At 34.5% G+C, this 19,168-nt stretch overlaps 2 protein-coding genes across 2 annotated transcripts; both read left to right on the top strand.

Moving 5' to 3' along the window:
* The first annotated feature begins 3,884 nt into the window (after positions 1 to 3,884).
* Positions 3,885 to 10,529, top strand: LOC148205775 (uncharacterized). Its single transcript, XM_088112084.1, has 2 exons — positions 3,885 to 4,309; positions 10,323 to 10,529. The coding sequence occupies exons 1-2, from the start codon at positions 3,913 to 3,915 to the stop codon at positions 10,352 to 10,354; spliced, it is 429 nt and encodes a 142-aa protein (XP_087968210.1). The 5' UTR covers positions 3,885 to 3,912; the 3' UTR covers positions 10,355 to 10,529.
* Positions 10,530 to 11,233: 704 nt separating this feature from the next.
* Positions 11,234 to 17,879, top strand: LOC148205774 (uncharacterized). Its single transcript, XM_088113156.1, has 2 exons — positions 11,234 to 11,658; positions 17,673 to 17,879. Exons 1-2 carry the CDS (start codon positions 11,262 to 11,264, stop codon positions 17,702 to 17,704), a joined length of 429 nt encoding a protein of 142 aa, XP_087969282.1. The 5' UTR covers positions 11,234 to 11,261; the 3' UTR covers positions 17,705 to 17,879.
* The last annotated feature ends 1,289 nt before the right edge of the window (positions 17,880 to 19,168 follow it).

Genomic DNA, 19,168 nt, shown 5'->3' with positions numbered 1-19,168 from the left:
CCGTATCAAATTCTCAAAAAGATTGGGCCAGTGGCTTATGAGATAGCACTACCACCTCGATTGACATATTTGCATAACGTTTTTCATGTATCCCAACTGAGGAAGTATATTCCAGATCCAAAGCATGTGTTAGAAGTTGATGAAATTCAGGTCAAGGAAAATTTAACAATGGAAGTTGGCCCAGTGCGTATACTAGATGTTCAAATGAAAAAGTTAAGAGGGAAGGATATTCGCACGGTAAAGGTACTTTGGAATGAAGACACACAGGAAATGACTTGGGAATTGGAAGAATTTATGATAAAGGAATATCCATATCTCTTTTGTAAGTAATTTTTTTTTTTGTTAAATAGTCTTTGTTTAAATAAATAATTTTCGAGGGCGAAAATAATTGTTGTTGGGGAGATTGTAAGATCCTTGAAAATATTTGTATGTTAAAATGTAAGATCCATGAAAAAAAAAATTATTTATAATAGTAAATTTTAACATTTTATTAGTAATAATAATTTTAATGGATAGAAAAATGTAAATTTTTGGATATAAAGTTATAGTAATTTTAGAGGGAGAGCTTCAAATTTTTGATAACTTATTTAGGATTTTTTTTTTTTTTTTTTTTTTTTAGAAATGTGAATAGTGAATAGTAAATAGTAAAATAGTGAATAGTGAATAGTGAATAGTTAAAAAAAAAATATTAAAATAAATTATGGAAGAGAACACTCCACGTAGAAGTAATCATTAGAGATAAGAATGGTGAATAAAAAATAATTTTTGAATAGTAAAAATGAATAGTAAAAGTGAATAGTAAAAATGAATAGTAAAAATGAATAGTAAAATTTTTGGCTATAAATAGCCAAGGGGGGGAGGCTGAAGATTTACACCAAAATTCTAGAGAAATTGTGAGAGAAGAGAGTTAGAGGAAATTCTAGTTAAAGAGGGGAAATTCTGGAAGTTTCCGGAGAACGGTTTGAGAAGAGGAAACTAAGTCTGGAATAGAGGTAAGGGAAGCTAACTTTGAGTATTTCTTTTTGTATTATCTTGAGTCTTGAATATGCTATATTTTTCTTTTGTCTGATTTTAAATCTTAAATATGGAGTATTTTGTTTCTGTATGATTTTGAATTTTAAATGAGAATATGTTTTTTTGTGTGTTAATATCCAAGTGTGAAAATTTTAAAATGTGATATTGATTATGTTATGTCAATTGTATGTTATTAGTGGTTTATTTTTTTTTTTTTGGAAGGATTAGAAATTGTCTAACCGGCTCTGCCAGATTCAATTTCTTGTTTCCCCAAACATTTTATTGTTTTCCTTATTTATTTTTATTGTATTTTGGAAGGATTAGAAATTGTCTAACCGGCTCTGCCAGATTCAATTTCTTGATTCCCCAAATTTTTTTTATTTCCTTCCGTATTTATTTTATTACATTTTTGGAAGGATTAGAAGTTGTCTAACCGGCTCTGCCAGATTCAACTTCTTGTTTCCCCAAACTATTTATTTCTTTACTTATTTATTTTATTGCATTTTTGGAAGGATTAGAAGTTGTCTAACCGGCTCTGCCAGATTCAACTTCTTATTTCCCCAGACATGTATTGTTCTTGTTATTTAATTATATTGTATTGATGGATGGATTAGAAGTTGTCTAACCGGCTCTGCCAGATTCAACTTCTTGTTTCCCCATGAATTTTTATATTAAGATTATTGTTATGATTGTCAAATATTGTATTCTTCTATGACCATTTATAGTAATGTTTTATTATTGTTAATTGTTTATAATTATCTTGTATGAATTCTATTATGGATGTTTATTGTAATGATTTTATTGAATGAGTTTGTTGGCTGAAATTAATCTTGTTGGAAGGTTTGGAATAAGGGTTCTGTAATAGCTTGTATATTGGTATTAAATATATATACAGTGTTTGAGGTTGTTGTGAGAGGAAGTAAAATTAGGCATTTTAAGATTTAGAGCATAAGAAAACAAGGTAGATAAATTAAATAAATAAATTGTTAATTATTGAAGGCCTCCCTTTGTTGGTAGGATAGAGGAACCTTAAAAACCTGAGTTGGCACATCCCTGATCATAGAGCAGCCCTGGCCTGGTCCAGTCAGTTGTGACTAGTCATATGTGCTGGCGTCGAAGGTGAGTTTGATGCGTTCAGACATCTGGGTCCTCTCCGGTGACCAATTGGGGTAAAGAAAAATCTCTACTAGGATGAAAATAAAATAAAACAAGTTGATTGTAGATGCATAATATTATCATGGTAAAAATTTCATATATATTTTATTTATCATTACATTGAGCCCAGACTTTAATATGTAGTTCCTAAGATATGTTGATGTATTTTGGTTGATCCATGATCTTTGTTCGGTGAAAATATGTTGAGTTATACTCGTTATGGGCAAAATGAGTTTATAATATGAAGCATGATATCTGGCAATGTGTTTAATTTATCGATACCAAAACGGGTTATTATGAATTCATGATTAAAGAATGAACATGATTGAGTTAGGTGGATAAGAGGGTATGAATTGTTGGTTTTTATGAAATGTTGGGGTGGATATGAGAAATCATTACTTATAAAATGATGTTTACTACCGGGAGTAGTATGTTCGAGTTATACCATGAGAGTTTGGTATGAGCAAAGTAACACCTGAGATTTTTGGAAGCAGGCAGAGAGGGGTCTGACCATAAGGCTTCAGAAAGTAAGACATAGTATGTAAGTGAGGCTTAAGGAAGCAGGCAGAGAGCGGTCTGACCATAAGGCTTCATGAGTAAGCATGGTACACTTGTAAGATTTATGGAAATGAGAAAGATGATTTTGATAATGATGAATTAATGACATCGGAATAATGATATTTTATCAATTGCAGAAATACCTGATTTTAATATTTTTGTTACAAGTTTAATGATTTTATGATATGGTTGGCTTACCCTTATTTGTTTGTACTATGATCATATAACTCATGTTATATGTGATTAGATAATGTTGCAGATGCGGTTGAAAAAGCTTAGAGATGAGAGAGATGCGGGGAAAAACTTTCAGGGATTTTTGTAAAAAGAATAAATTTGTATTGGGAAGATTATGTTGTGTAAAATTTATAAGTTGAAATTTCAATGGTGAAGACTATATTGTTTAAAGTTTGTAAGTTTGGTATTGTACTTTGAAGTAATTGAAATAAAGTTTGATTGTTTATATGAGATATCAAATTAATTTAGTCTCTACTATCAGTAATACCCTTTAAAATATTCGGGTGTTACATTATGGTATCAGAGCAATGGTTTTCGAAAGTATTTTGGGACTATGGGGAGTGAAATTATTATTCTTAGTAAAACTATTAATGGTTATGATGAAAATGACTATTTGGAGGAAATTGATATCATATGCTAAATTGTATTGTTATCTTTTTGAAGAAATCATTTAAACTCGACAAAGATGCAGCAACAACAAGTTGATCAAGTACCTCAAAATCATTCTAGCTTGAATGACTTCTTAAGGCATGATCCAACTAAATTTAATGGGGAGGCTACTCCTGATGAGGCTGACTCTTGGCTAAGGCAGAACGAGAAGATTTTTCGGGTAATAACTTGCTCAGAAGAACAAAAATTAACTTATGCATCATTCTTTTGGTGGGTGAGGCTGAATATTGGTGGGAAAGTATGCAACAGTTGATGACGGTTCGTGGTGAGACTGTGAATTGGGAGAACTTTAAGATAAGGTTCTTGGAAAAATATTTTCCAAACAGTGCAAAATTTGCAAGGGAGGCGGAGTTTCTGACCTTACAACAAAGAAGGTTATCAGTACAAGAGTACGTAGTAAAATTTAACTATCTCTCGAGGTTTTATACTCAGAATATCACAGAAGAATGGAGATGTCGAAAATTCGAGGGAGGACTAAGGCATGAACTGAAGAAGGTACTTATGCCATTGGAAATACAAGAGTTTCCAGCATTGGTAGAGAAAGCCAGAATGATAGAATTGTTGGAGTTTGATCCAAGTAGAGTTTCCAGACTTGCAAAGGGAGAATCTTCAATGAAATTCAACAAGAAACCTTATGAAAAACCACAATTATCATATCGAGGAACAGTGAAGTGTTTTGAGTGTGGAGGGGCACATTTCAGACGTGACTGCCCTAAACTTACTGGGGAAAGAATTGAAGGGAAGAGATGTTTCATCTGCAATGATCCGGGACACTTTGCTAATGTCTGTCCAAAGAAAAAGAAGGTGGGAGAACCACAACAACAAGATTCTGCTGAAGTAAAGCCCCGGGCAACAGGAAGAGTATTCGCAATGTCTGCAGAAGAGGCTACTAAGCCAGGTACATTAATCTTACACACCTGTATGATGTTAGGAGAATGCGTATATGTTTTGTTTGACTCTGGAGCCACACACTCCTTTATATCCCTAGCATGTCTAGAAAGACTCGGATTACCGATGCTTGATCTAGGGTGTGAATTAGTAGTTTCTACACCAGCATCGGGACCAGTTACGACCAGTTCAGTCTGTGTCGGATGCCCGATCCAAATTGCAGGACGCAAGTTCAAAGTGAACTTGATCTGCTTACCCCTTCAAAATCTAGACATTATTTTAGGAATGGATTGGTTGACTGCCAATCACGTTCTTATTGATTGTGGGAAACAAAAGATAGAGTTTCTAAATTTGAACAATTTAGAACTAAGCTCAACTCGAGTCGCTGCGAAGGATATCAAAGATGGAGCTACCTGCTATGTAGTGTTAGCTCAGGAGAAAAGAGAGAATACTGAAGAACAAATCATCGGAATACCTGTGGTAGAAGAATATGTTGATGTTTTTCCAGAAGAAGTGCCAGGTTTACCACCTAGTCGAGAGATCGATTTCACAATAGATCTAGTGCCCGGAGCTGGCCCGGTTTCTATGGCTCCATACAGAATGGCTCCTGCCGAACTAGCAGAGTTGAAAAAGCAAATCGAAGATCTGTTGGAGAAGAAGTTTATCCGTCCAAGTGTGTCTCCATGGGGAGCTCCTGTATTGCTGGTGAAGAAGAAGGATGGAAGTTCAAGGTTGTGCGTGGATTATCGACAGTTGAACAAGGTTACAATAAAGAACAAGTATCCTTTGCCAAGAATCGATGATCTATTAGATCAGTTGAGAGGAGCAGAGGTGTTTTCAAAAATTGATCTCAGATCTGGTTACCATCAGATTCTTGTCAAGACGGAAGATGTACAAAAGACGGCTTTCAGATCTCGCTATGGACACTTTGAGTACGTGGTAATGCCGTTTGGTGTGACGAATGCCCCAGCGATTTTTATGGACTACATGAACAGAATATTTCGGTCATGTTTAGATAAGTTCGTGGTAGTATTTATCGACGATATTCTTATCTATTCAGAGAATAAGGAAAAGCATGCAGAACACTTGAGGGTGGCGTTGGAAATTTTAAGAAAACATCAACTGTATGGGAAACTATCAAAGTGTGAGTTCTGGATAGAGAAAGTACAATTTTTGGGTCATGTGATTTCTGCTCAAGGAATCTCAGTGGATCCAGCAAAAGTGGAAGCTGTGCTAAAGTGGGAGCGGCCGAAAACTGTAACTGAAGTACGAAGTTTTGTAGGATTAGCCGGTTATTACCGACGTTTTGTCGAAGGGTTTTCCAAGATTGTAGGTCCTCTAACTCAGTTAACTCGTAAAGATCAACCATTTCTGTGGACTGACAAGTGCGAAGCCAGTTTGAAAATATGAAGCAACGACTAACGTCAGCACCAGTATTAATCATTCCAGACTCTAGCAAATCTTTTGAGGTGTACTGCGATGCATCATATCAAGGATTGGGGTGCGTTCTAATGCAAGGAAGGAGACCTGTAGCTTATGCATCTAGGCAGTTAAAAGCGCATGAGAAGAACTACCCAACGCATGACATCGAACTTGCAGCAGTAGTATTTGCATTAAAGACATGGAGACACTACCTCTATGGGGCAAGTTTCCAAGTTTTTAGTGACCATAAGAGTCTAAAGTATTTGTTCGATCAAAAGGAATTGAACATGCGACAAAGAAGATGGATGGAATATATGAAGGACTATGACTTCGAGCTTTTATATCACCCAGGAAAAGCCAATGTGGTGGCAGATGCATTGAGTAGGAGACAAGCTCAGATAACAACGATGATGGTGAAGGAATTAGAACTGTTAGAAAAAGTTACGTGATATGAACTTGGGGTTGCAGTTAAACCCAGATCACATATGGTGTAGTCATTTAGTAATCACTAGTGACTTCTTAGAACAAGTGAAGGTTGAGCAGTCGATGGATCAAGAGTTGCAGCAAAAGATCAGGTTGTTGGACACCGATCAAGCTAAGGAGTTCGTTCTAAGTAAAGATGGCATACTTCGATTTAAAAACAGAGTGTGTATCCCTGCAAAGAGTGAATTAAAACATTTAATTTTAGACGAAGGCCATAAAAGTCGTCTTAGCATACATCCAGGTATGACTAAGATGTATAAGGACCTGAAAGAGTCATTTTGGTGGAATGGAATGAAGAGGGATGTGGCCGAATTTGTAGCAGCCTGCTTGGTGTGTCAAAAAGCAAAAGTGGAGCATCAAAAACCGGGAGGGATGTTACGACAGTTAGACATTCCTCAATGGAAGTGGGACAGTATCTCGATGGACTTTGTAACACATTTACCAAAATCATCAAAAGGTCACGATTCTATCTGGGTTATCGTTGATAGACTAACCAAGAGCGCTCACTTTTTGCCTATTAATCAACGTATGTCACTAGAAAAGCTGACGGAGTTATACATCGGGGAAGTAGTGAGGTTGCATGGCATACCTACAAGCATTGTGTCAGACAGAGATCCAAGGTTTACTTCAAGGTTTTGGCAGACGCTACAGAAGGCTCTGGGAACACAGTTGAAGATGAGTTCGGCTTATCACCCTCAGACTGATGGTCAAACAGAAAGGACTATTCAATCTTTGGAGGATTTGCTGAGAACTTGTGTATTAGATCATCTTGGAAGTTGGAATGAGATACTACCATTAGTAGAATTTACTTACAACAACAGTTATCATTCCAGTATTGGTATGCCACCATATGAAGCTTTATATGGAAGAAGATGTAGAACACCGTTGTGTTGGTTTCAAGATGGGGAAGCACTGACAGTGGGACCCGAGCTATTACAACAAACCATAGAAAAAATAAAATTAGTCCAAGATCGGATGAAAGCAACTCAAAGTAGACAAAAGTCATATGCCGACAAAAGAAGAAGACCGTTAGAATTTGAAGAAGGAGATCATGTATTCTTACGAGTAACGCCAACTACAGGAGTCGGGAGAGCTATCAAGATGAGGAAACTGACACCAAAATTTCTCGGACCGTATCAAATTCTCAAAAAGATTGGGCCAGTGGCTTATGAGATAGCACTACCACCTCGATTGACATATTTGCATAACGTTTTTCATGTATCCCAACTGAGGAAGTATATTCCAGATCCAAAGCATGTGTTAGAAGTTGATGAAATTCAGGTCAAGGAAAATTTAACAATGGAAGTTGGCCCAGTGCGTATACTAGATGTTCAAATGAAAAAGTTAAGAGGGAAGGATATTCGCACGGTAAAGGTACTTTGGAATGAAGACACACAGGAAATGACTTGGGAATTGGAAGAATTTATGATAAAGGAATATCCATATCTCTTTTGTAAGTAATTTTTTTTTTTTTGTTAAATAGTCTTTGTTTAAATAAATAATTTTCGAGGGCGAAAATAATTGTTGTTGGGGAGATTGTAAGATCCTTGAAAATATTTGTATGTTAAAATGTAAGATCCATGAAAAAAAAAAATTATTTATAATAGTAAATTTTAACATTTTATTAGTAATAATAATTTTAATGGATAGAAAAATGTAAATTTTTGGATATAAAGTTATAGTAATTTTAGAGGGAGAGCTTCAAATTTTTGATAACTTATTTAGGATTTTTTTTTTTTTTTTTTTTTTTTTTTTTAGAAATGTGAATAGTGAATAGTAAATAGTAAATAGTAAATAGTGAATAGTGAATAGTGAATAGTTAAAAAAAAATATTAAAATAAATTATGGAAGAGAACACTCCACGTAGAAGTAATCATTTAGAGATAAGAATGGTGAATAAAAAATAATTTTTGAATAGTAAAAATGAATAGTAAAAGTGAATAGTAAAAATGAATAGTAAAAATGAATAGTAAAATTTTTGGCTATAAATAGCCAAGGGGGGGAGGCTGAAGATTTACACCAAAATTCTAGAGAAATTGTGAGAGAAGAGAGTTAGAGGAAATTCTAGTTAAAGAGGGGAAATTCTGGAAGTTTCCGGAGAACGGTTTGAGAAGAGGAAACTAAGTCTGGAATAGAGGTAAGGGAAGCTAACTTTGAGTATTTCTTTTTGTATTATCTTGAGTCTTGAATATGCTATATTTTTCTTTTGTCTGATTTTAAATCTTAAATATGGAGTATTTTGTTTCTGTATGATTTTGAATTTTAAATGAGAATATGTTTTTTTGTGTGTTAATATCCAAGTGTGAAAATTTTAAAATGTGATATTGATTATGTTATGTCAATTGTATGTTATTAGTGGTTTATTTTTTTTTTTTGGAAGGATTAGAAATTGTCTAACCGGCTCTGCCAGATTCAATTTCTTGTTTCCCCAAACATTTTATTGTTTTCCTTATTTATTTTTATTGTATTTTGGAAGGATTAGAAATTGTCTAACCGGCTCTGCCAGATTCAATTTCTTGATTCCCCAAATTTTTTTTATTTCCTTCCGTATTTATTTTATTACATTTTTGGAAGGATTAGAAGTTGTCTAACCGGCTCTGCCAGATTCAACTTCTTGTTTCCCCAAACTATTTATTTCTTTACTTATTTATTTTATTGCATTTTTGGAAGGATTAGAAGTTGTCTAACCGGCTCTGCCAGATTCAACTTCTTATTTCCCCAGACATGTATTGTTCTTGTTATTTAATTATATTGTATTGATGGATGGATTAGAAGTTGTCTAACCGGCTCTGCCAGATTCAACTTCTTGTTTCCCCATGAATTTTTATATTAAGATTATTGTTATGATTGTCAAATATTGTATTCTTCTATGACCATTTATAGTAATGTTTTATTATTGTTAATTGTTTATAATTATCTTGTATGAATTCTATTATGGATGTTTATTGTAATGATTTTATTGAATGAGTTTGTTGGCTGAAATTAATCTTGTTGGAAGGTTTGGAATAAGGGTTCTGTAATAGCTTGTATATTGGTATTAAATATATATACAGTGTTTGAGGTTGTTGTGAGAGGAAGTAAAATTAGGCATTTTAAGATTTAGAGCATAAGAAAACAAGGTAGATAAATTAAATAAATAAATTGTTAATTATTGAAGGCCTCCCTTTGTTGGTAGGATAGAGGAACCTTAAAAACCTGAGTTGGCACATCCCTGATCATAGAGCAGCCCTGGCCTGGTCCAGTCAGTTGTGACTAGTCATATGTGCTGGCGTCGAAGGTGAGTTTGATGCGTTCAGACATCTGGGTCCTCTCCGGTGACCAATTGGGGTAAAGAAAAATCTCTACTAGGATGAAAATAAAATAAAACAAGTTGATTGTAGATGCATAATATTATCATGGTAAAAATTTCATATATATTTTATTTATCATTACATTGAGCCCAGACTTTAATATGTAGTTCCTAAGATATGTTGATGTATTTTGGTTGATCCATGATCTTTGTTCGGTGAAAATATGTTGAGTTATACTCGTTATGGGCAAAATGAGTTTATAATATGAAGCATGATATCTGGCAATGTGTTTAATTTATCGATACCAAAACGGGTTATTATGAATTCATGATTAAAGAATGAACATGATTGAGTTAGGTGGATAAGAGGGTATGAATTGTTGGTTTTTATGAAATGTTGGGGTGGATATGAGAAATCATTACTTATAAAATGATGTTTACTACCGGGAGTAGTATGTTCGAGTTATACCATGAGAGTTTGGTATGAGCAAAGTAACACCTGAGATTTTTGGAAGCAGGCAGAGAGGGGTCTGACCATAAGGCTTCAGAAAGTAAGACATAGTATGTAAGTGAGGCTTAAGGAAGCAGGCAGAGAGCGGTCTGACCATAAGGCTTCATGAGTAAGCATGGTACACTTGTAAGATTTATGGAAATGAGAAAGATGATTTTGATAATGATGAATTAATGACATCGGAATAATGATATTTTATCAATTGCAGAAATACCTGATTTTAATATTTTTGTTACAAGTTTAATGATTTTATGATATGGTTGGCTTACCCTTATTTGTTTGTACTATGATCATATAACTCATGTTATATGTGATTAGATAATGTTGCAGATGCGGTTGAAAAAGCTTAGAGATGAGAGAGATGCGGGGAAAAACTTTCAGGGATTTTTGTAAAAAGAATAAATTTGTATTGGGAAGATTATGTTGTGTAAAATTTATAAGTTGAAATTTCAATGGTGAAGACTATATTGTTTAAAGTTTGTAAGTTTGGTATTGTACTTTGAAGTAATTGAAATAAAGTTTGATTGTTTATATGAGATATCAAATTAATTTAGTCTCTACTATCAGTAATACCCTTTAAAATATTCGGGTGTTACATTATGGTATCAGAGCAATGGTTTTCGAAAGTATTTTGGGACTATGGGGAGTGAAATTATTATTCTTAGTAAAACTATTAATGGTTATGATGAAAATGACTATTTGGAGGAAATTGATATCATATGCTAAATTGTATTGTTATCTTTTTGAAGAAATCATTTAAACTCGACAAAGATGCAGCAACAACAAGTTGATCAAGTACCTCAAAATCATTCTAGCTTGAATGACTTCTTAAGGCATGATCCAACTAAATTTAATGGGGAGGCTACTCCTGATGAGGCTGACTCTTGGCTAAGGCAGAACGAGAAGATTTTTCGGGTAATAACTTGCTCAGAAGAACAAAAATTAACTTATGCATCATTTCTTTTGGTGGGTGAGGCTGAATATTGGTGGGAAAGTATGCAACAGTTGATGACGGTTCGTGGTGAGACTGTGAATTGGGAGAACTTTAAGATAAGGTTCTTGGAAAAATATTTTCCAAACAGTGCAAAATTTGCAAGGGAGGCGGAGTTTCTGACCTTACAACAAAGAAGGTTATCAGTACAAGAGTACGTAGTAAAATTTAACTATCTCTCGAGGTTTTATACTCAGAATATCACAGAAGAATGGAGATGTCGAAAATTCGAGGGAGGACTAAGGCATGAACTGAAGAAGGTACTTATGCCATTGGAAATACAAGAGTTTCCAGCATTGGTAGAGAAAGCCAGAATGATAGAATTGTTGGAGTTTGATCCAAGTAGAGTTTCCAGACTTGCAAAGGGAGAATCTTCAATGAAATTCAACAAGAAACCTTATGAAAAACCACAATTATCATATCGAGGAACAGTGAAGTGTTTTGAGTGTGGAGGGGCACATTTCAGACGTGACTGCCCTAAACTTACTGGGGAAAGAATTGAAGGGAAGAGATGTTTCATCTGCAATGATCCGGGACACTTTGCTAATGTCTGTCCAAAGAAAAAGAAGGTGGGAGAACCACAACAACAAGATTCTGCTGAAGTAAAGCCCCGGGCAACAGGAAGAGTATTCGCAATGTCTGCAGAAGAGGCTACTAAGCCAGGTACATTAATCTTACACACCTGTATGATGTTAGGAGAATGCGTATATGTTTTGTTTGACTCTGGAGCCACACACTCCTTTATATCCCTAGCATGTCTAGAAAGACTCGGATTACCGATGCTTGATCTAGGGTGTGAATTAGTAGTTTCTACACCAGCATCGGGACCAGTTACGACCAGTTCAGTCTGTGTCGGATGCCCGATCCAAATTGCAGGACGCAAGTTCAAAGTGAACTTGATCTGCTTACCCCTTCAAAATCTAGACATTATTTTAGGAATGGATTGGTTGATTGCCAATCACGTTCTTATTGATTGTGGGAAACAAAAGATAGAGTTTCTAAATTTGAACAATTTAGAACTAAGCTCAACTCGAGTCGCTGCGAAGGATATCAAAGATGGAGCTACCTGCTATGTAGTGTTAGCTCAGGAGAAAAGAGAGAATACTGAAGAACAAATCATCGGAATACCTGTGGTAGAAGAATATGTTGATGTTTTTCCAGAAGAAGTGCCAGGTTTACCACCTAGTCGAGAGATCGATTTCACAATAGATCTAGTGCCCGGAGCTGGCCCGGTTTCTATGGCTCCATACAGAATGGCTCCTGCCGAACTAGCAGAGTTGAAAAAGCAAATCGAAGATCTGTTGGAGAAGAAGTTTATCCGTCCAAGTGTGTCTCCATGGGGAGCTCCTGTATTGCTGGTGAAGAAGAAGGATGGAAGTTCAAGGTTGTGCGTGGATTATCGACAGTTGAACAAGGTTACAATAAAGAACAAGTATCCTTTGCCAAGAATCGATGATCTATTAGATCAGTTGAGAGGAGCAGAGGTGTTTTCAAAAATTGATCTCAGATCTGGTTACCATCAGATTCTTGTCAAGACGGAAGATGTACAAAAGACGGCTTTCAGATCTCGCTATGGACACTTTGAGTACGTGGTAATGCCGTTTGGTGTGACGAATGCCCCAGCGATTTTTATGGACTACATGAACAGAATATTTCGGTCATGTTTAGATAAGTTCGTGGTAGTATTTATCGACGATATTCTTATCTATTCAGAGAATAAGGAAAAGCATGCAGAACACTTGAGGGTGGCGTTGGAAATTTTAAGAAAACATCAACTGTATGGGAAACTATCAAAGTGTGAGTTCTGGATAGAGAAAGTACAATTTTTGGGTCATGTGATTTCTGCTCAAGGAATCTCAGTGGATCCAGCAAAAGTGGAAGCTGTGCTAAAGTGGGAGCGGCCGAAAACTGTAACTGAAGTACGAAGTTTTGTAGGATTAGCCGGTTATTACCGACGTTTTGTCGAAGGGTTTTCCAAGATTGTAGGTCCTCTAACTCAGTTAACTCGTAAAGATCAACCATTTCTGTGGACTGACAAGTGCGAAGCCAGTTTTGAAAATATGAAGCAACGACTAACGTCAGCACCAGTATTAATCATTCCAGACTCTAGCAAATCTTTTGAGGTGTACTGCGATGCATCATATCAAGGATTGGGGTGCGTTCTAATGCAAGGAAGGAGACCTGTAGCTTATGCATCTAGGCAGTTAAAAGCGCATGAGAAGAACTACCCAACGCATGACATCGAACTTGCAGCAGTAGTATTTGCATTAAAGACATGGAGACACTACCTCTATGGGGCAAGTTTCCAAGTTTTTAGTGACCATAAGAGTCTAAAGTATTTGTTCGATCAAAAGGAATTGAACATGCGACAAAGAAGATGGATGGAATATATGAAGGACTATGACTTCGAGCTTTTATATCACCCAGGAAAAGCCAATGTGGTGGCAGATGCATTGAGTAGGAGACAAGCTCAGATAACAACGATGATGGTGAAGGAATTAGAACTGTTAGAAAAGTTACGTGATATGAACTTGGGGTTGCAGTTAAACCCAGATCACATATGGTGTAGTCATTTAGTAATCACTAGTGACTTCTTAGAACAAGTGAAGGTTGAGCAGTCGATGGATCAAGAGTTGCAGCAAAAGATCAGGTTGTTGGACACCGATCAAGCTAAGGAGTTCGTTCTAAGTAAAGATGGCATACTTCGATTTAAAAACAGAGTGTGTATCCCTGCAAAGAGTGAATTAAAACATTTAATTTTAGACGAAGGCCATAAAAGTCGTCTTAGCATACATCCAGGTATGACTAAGATGTATAAGGACCTGAAAGAGTCATTTTGGTGGAATGGAATGAAGAGGGATGTGGCCGAATTTGTAGCAGCCTGCTTGGTGTGTCAAAAAGCAAAAGTGGAGCATCAAAAACCGGGAGGGATGTTACGACAGTTAGACATTCCTCAATGGAAGTGGGACAGTATCTCGATGGACTTTGTAACACATTTACCAAAATCATCAAAAGGTCACGATTCTATCTGGGTTATCGTTGATAGACTAACCAAGAGCGCTCACTTTTTGCCTATTAATCAACGTATGTCACTAGAAAAGCTGACGGAGTTATACATCGGGGAAGTAGTGAGGTTGCATGGCATACCTACAAGCATTGTGTCAGACAGAGATCCAAGGTTTACTTCAAGGTTTTGGCAGACGCTACAGAAGGCTCTGGGAACACAGTTGAAGATGAGTTCGGCTTATCACCCTCAGACTGATGGTCAAACAGAAAGGACTATTCAATCTTTGGAGGATTTGCTGAGAACTTGTGTATTAGATCATCTTGGAAGTTGGAATGAGATACTACCATTAGTAGAATTTACTTACAACAACAGTTATCATTCCAGTATTGGTATGCCACCATATGAAGCTTTATATGGAAGAAGATGTAGAACACCGTTGTGTTGGTTTCAAGATGGGGAAGCACTGACAGTGGGACCCGAGCTATTACAACAAACCATAGAAAAAATAAAATTAGTCCAAGATCGGATGAAAGCAACTCAAAGTAGACAAAAGTCATATGCCGACAAAAGAAGAAGACCGTTAGAATTTGAAGAAGGAGATCATGTATTCTTACGAGTAACGCCAACTACAGGAGTCGGGAGAGCTATCAAGATGAGGAAACTGACACCAAAATTTCTCGGACCGTATCAAATTCTCAAAAAGATTGGGCCAGTGGCTTATGAGATAGCACTACCACCTCGATTGACATATTTGCATAACGTTTTTCATGTATCCCAACTGAGGAAGTATATTCCAGATCCACAGCATGTGTTAGAAGTTGATGAAATTCAGGTCAAGGAAAATTTAACAATGGAAGTTGGCCCAGTGCGTATACTAGATGTTCAAATGAAAAAGTTAAGAGGGAAGGATATTCGCACGGTAAAGGTACTTTGGAATGAAGACACACAGGAAATGACTTGGGAATTGGAAGAATTTATGATAAAGGAATATCCATATCTCTTTTGTAAGTAATTTTTTTTTTTTTGTTAAATAGTCTTTGTTTAAATAAATAATTTTCGAGGGCGAAAATAATTGTTGTTGGGGAGATTGTAAGATCCTTGAAAATATTTGTATGTTAAAATGTAAGATCCATGAAAAAAAAAAATTATTTATAATAGTAAATTTTAACATTTTATTAGTAATAATAATTTTAATGGATAGAAAAATGTAAATTTTTGGATATAAAGTTATAGTAATTTTAGAGGGAGAGCTTCAAATTTTTGATAACTTATTTAGGATTTTTTTTTTTTTTTTTTTTTTTTTTTTTTAGAAATGTGAATAGTGAATAGTAAATAGTAAATAGTAAATAGTGAATAGTGAATAGTGAATAGTTAAAAAAAAATATTAAAATAAATTATGGAAGAGAACACTCCACGTAGAAGTAATCATTTAGAGATAAGAATGGTGAATAAAAAATAATTTTTGAATAGTAAAAATGAATAGTAAAAGTGAATAGTAAAAATGAATAGTAAAAATGAATAGTAAAATTTTTGGCTATAAATAGCCAAGGGGGGGAGGCTGAAGATTTACACCAAAATTCTAGAGAAATTGTGAGAGAAGAGAGTTAGAGGAAATTCTAGTTAAAGAGGGGAAATTCTGGAAGTTTCCGGAGAACGGTTTGAGAAGAGGAAACTAAGTCTGGAATAGAGGTAAGGGAAGCTAACTTTGAGTATTTCTTTTTGTATTATCTTGAGTCTTGAATATGCTATATTTTTCTTTTGTCTGATTTTAAATCTTAAATATGGAGTATTTTGTTTCTGTATGATTTTGAATTTTAAATGAGAATATGTTTTTTTGTGTGTTAATATCCAAGTGTGAAAATTTTAAAATGTGATATTGATTATGTTATGTCAATTGTATGTTATTAGTGGTTTATTTTTTTTTTTTGGAAGGATTAGAAATTGTCTAACCGGCTCTGCCAGATTCAATTTCTTGTTTCCCCAAACATTTTATTGTTTTCCTTATTTATTTTTATTGTATTTTGGAAGGATTAGAAATTGTCTAACCGGCTCTGCCAGATTCAATTTCTTGATTCCCCAAATTTTTTTTATTTCCTTCCGTATTTATTTTATTACATTTTTGGAAGGATTAGAAGTTGTCTAACCGGCTCTGCCAGATTCAACTTCTTGTTTCCCCAAACTATTTATTTCTTTACTTATTTATTTTATTGCATTTTTGGAAGGATTAGAAGTTGTCTAACCGGCTCTGCCAGATTCAACTTCTTATTTCCCCAGACATGTATTGTTCTTGTTATTTAATTATATTGTATTGATGGATGGATTAGAAGTTGTCTAACCGGCTCTGCCAGATTCAACTTCTTGTTTCCCCATGAATTTTTATATTAAGATTATTGTTATGATTGTCAAATATTGTATTCTTCTATGACCATTTATAGTAATGTTTTATTATTGTTAATTGTTTATAATTATCTTGTATGAATTCTATTATGGATGTTTATTGTAATGATTTTATTGAATGAGTTTGTTGGCTGAAATTAATCTTGTTGGAAGGTTTGGAATAAGGGTTCTGTAATAGCTTGTATATTGGTATTAAATATATATACAGTGTTTGAGGTTGTTGTGAGAGGAAGTAAAATTAGGCATTTTAAGATTTAGAGCATAAGAAAACAAGGTAGATAAATTAAATAAATAAATTGTTAATTATTGAAGGCCTCCCTTTGTTGGTAGGATAGAGGAACCTTAAAAACCTGAGTTGGCACATCCCTGATCATAGAGCAGCCCTGGCCTGGTCCAGTCAGTTGTGACTAGTCATATGTGCTAGCGTCGAAGGTGAGTTTGATGCGTTCAGACATCTGGGTCCTCTCCGGTGACCAATTGGGGTAAAGAAAAATCTCTACTAGGATGAAAATAAAATAAAACAAGTTGATTGTAGATGCATAATATTATCATGGTAAAAATTTCATATATATTTTATTTATCATTACATTGAGCCCAGACTTTAATATGTAGTTCCTAAGATATGTTGATGTATTTTGGTTGATCCATGATCTTTGTTCGGTGAAAATATGTTGAGTTATACTCGTTATGGGCAAAATGAGTTTATAATATGAAGCATGATATCTGGCAATGTGTTTAATTTATCGATACCAAAACGGGTTATTATGAATTCATGATTAAAGAATGAACATGATTGAGTTAGGTGGATAAGAGGGTATGAATTGTTGGTTTTTATGAAATGTTGGGGTGGATATGAGAAATCATTACTTATAAAATGATGTTTACTACCGGGAGTAGTATGTTCGAGTTATACCATGAGAGTTTGGTATGAGCAAAGTAACACCTGAGATTTTTGGAAGCAGGCAGAGAGGGGTCTGACCATAAGGCTTCAGAAAGTAAGACATAGTATGTAAGTGAGGCTTAAGGAAGCAGGCAGAGAGCGGTCTGACCATAAGGCTTCATGAGTAAGCATGGTACACTTGTAAGATTTATGGAAATGAGAAAGATGATTTTGATAATGATGAATTAATGACATCGGAATAATGATATTTTATCAATTGCAGAAATACCTGATTTTAATATTTTTGTTACAAGTTTAATGATTTTATGATATGGTTGGCTTACCCTTATTTGTTTGTACTATGATCATATAACTCATGTTATATGTGATTAGATAATGTTGCAGATGCGGTTGAAAAAGCTTAGAGATGAGAGAGATGCGGGGAAAAACTTTCAGGGATTTTTGTAAAAAGAATAAATTTGTATTGGGAAGATTATGTTGTGTAAAATTTATAAGTTGAAATTTCAATGGTGAAGACTATATTGTTTAAAGTTTGTAAGTTTGGTATTGTACTTTGAAGTAATTGAAATAAAGTTTGATTGTTTATATGAGATATCAAATTAATTTAGTCTCTACTATCAGTAATACCCTTTAAAATATTCGGGTGTTACAGTTACTAAGCATAATTTCACGATAAACTACTATTTCATGATATAATGTACGTCTATTTCTTAGCCAGTTCGACATCATCATTTCATCTATAAATATAGCTTGCATTTCACGTAATCCCTTGCCTCCTGTTTCTCTATTGAACATATTAGGATTCATGTTTTTTATTTCCTTTGTATTTTTTTTCCTTAGATAACTTGAATTTGAAAGTAGCGCATTCATCGTCATTTCATATGAAGGTGCCCTTTCAAATTCAAGTCAACAAAATGTTTTTTATAGTACAGAAATGGTTAAGATATCTTACTGAAAGGGAAGTGTTAAGGAAAAAGAAATATGGTTCACAATATGTTTAATGGTGAAACAATTTTGAGATCCAAAATAATTATATAAGATTTAATGGACGTCTATCTCTTAGCCAGTTTGAGGTCATCGATTCATTTATATATATAGCTTGCATTTCACGTAACCCCTTGTCTCCTGTTTCCCTATTCAATATATTAGGATTCATGTTTTTTATCTTCTTGGCATTTTCTTTTCCTTAGATTTCGAAGCATGTTTGTTCTTTCAATTGCAATTTGTTGACTCGAATTTCAAAGTGTCTCATTCAGCCTCAGTTAATATGAAGGTGGCCTTTGAAATTCAAGTCAACAAAATGTTTTTTATAGTACAAAAATGGTTAAGATATCTCACTGAAAGGGAAGTGCTAAGGAAAAAGAAATATGGTTCACAATATTTTTAATGCTAAAACAATTTTAAGATCTAAAATAATTATATAAAAAAGTTGTTCAACTTCATCATTTAACAATGTATGATTCGTTTTTTAAATTGTTTGAGAGTTGTTTTCTACCATTAAATTTTAGAGCTATCTGATATCCTATGATGGAAACAACTTCAAATTCAAGACAACTTAAATTTAGAATCTATTTACACAATTGACGTCGAATATTGAGTGCATTCGATGGAAAAACTTGGAGTTGACCTTGAATTTGTGAGATAACCGATGTCCTATATCATAGAGGATTTCTAATAGATATCCCCTTTTACAAAACACACCATCTAAAATGAAGACCAAAGATGGTGGAATACATTATAACGAAAAATAGGAAGTAAATAAAAAAATACAAGCAAAACAATGGAGTCAGATGTCCTAACCACGAAGAAATAAACAATATAGTTAAAATATGAAAAACATAATAACACTAAACATAATAAAAAATGAT

This window comes from Vigna umbellata, chromosome 1, assembly GCF_029865625.1.
Source record: "Vigna umbellata cultivar VRB3 chromosome 1, Vumbellata_1.0, whole genome shotgun sequence".
Classification (NCBI taxonomy): domain Eukaryota; kingdom Viridiplantae; phylum Streptophyta; class Magnoliopsida; order Fabales; family Fabaceae; genus Vigna; species Vigna umbellata.
The sequence above is the reverse complement of the archived record's forward strand: the minus strand, read 5'-3'. Positions and strand labels throughout refer to the sequence as shown.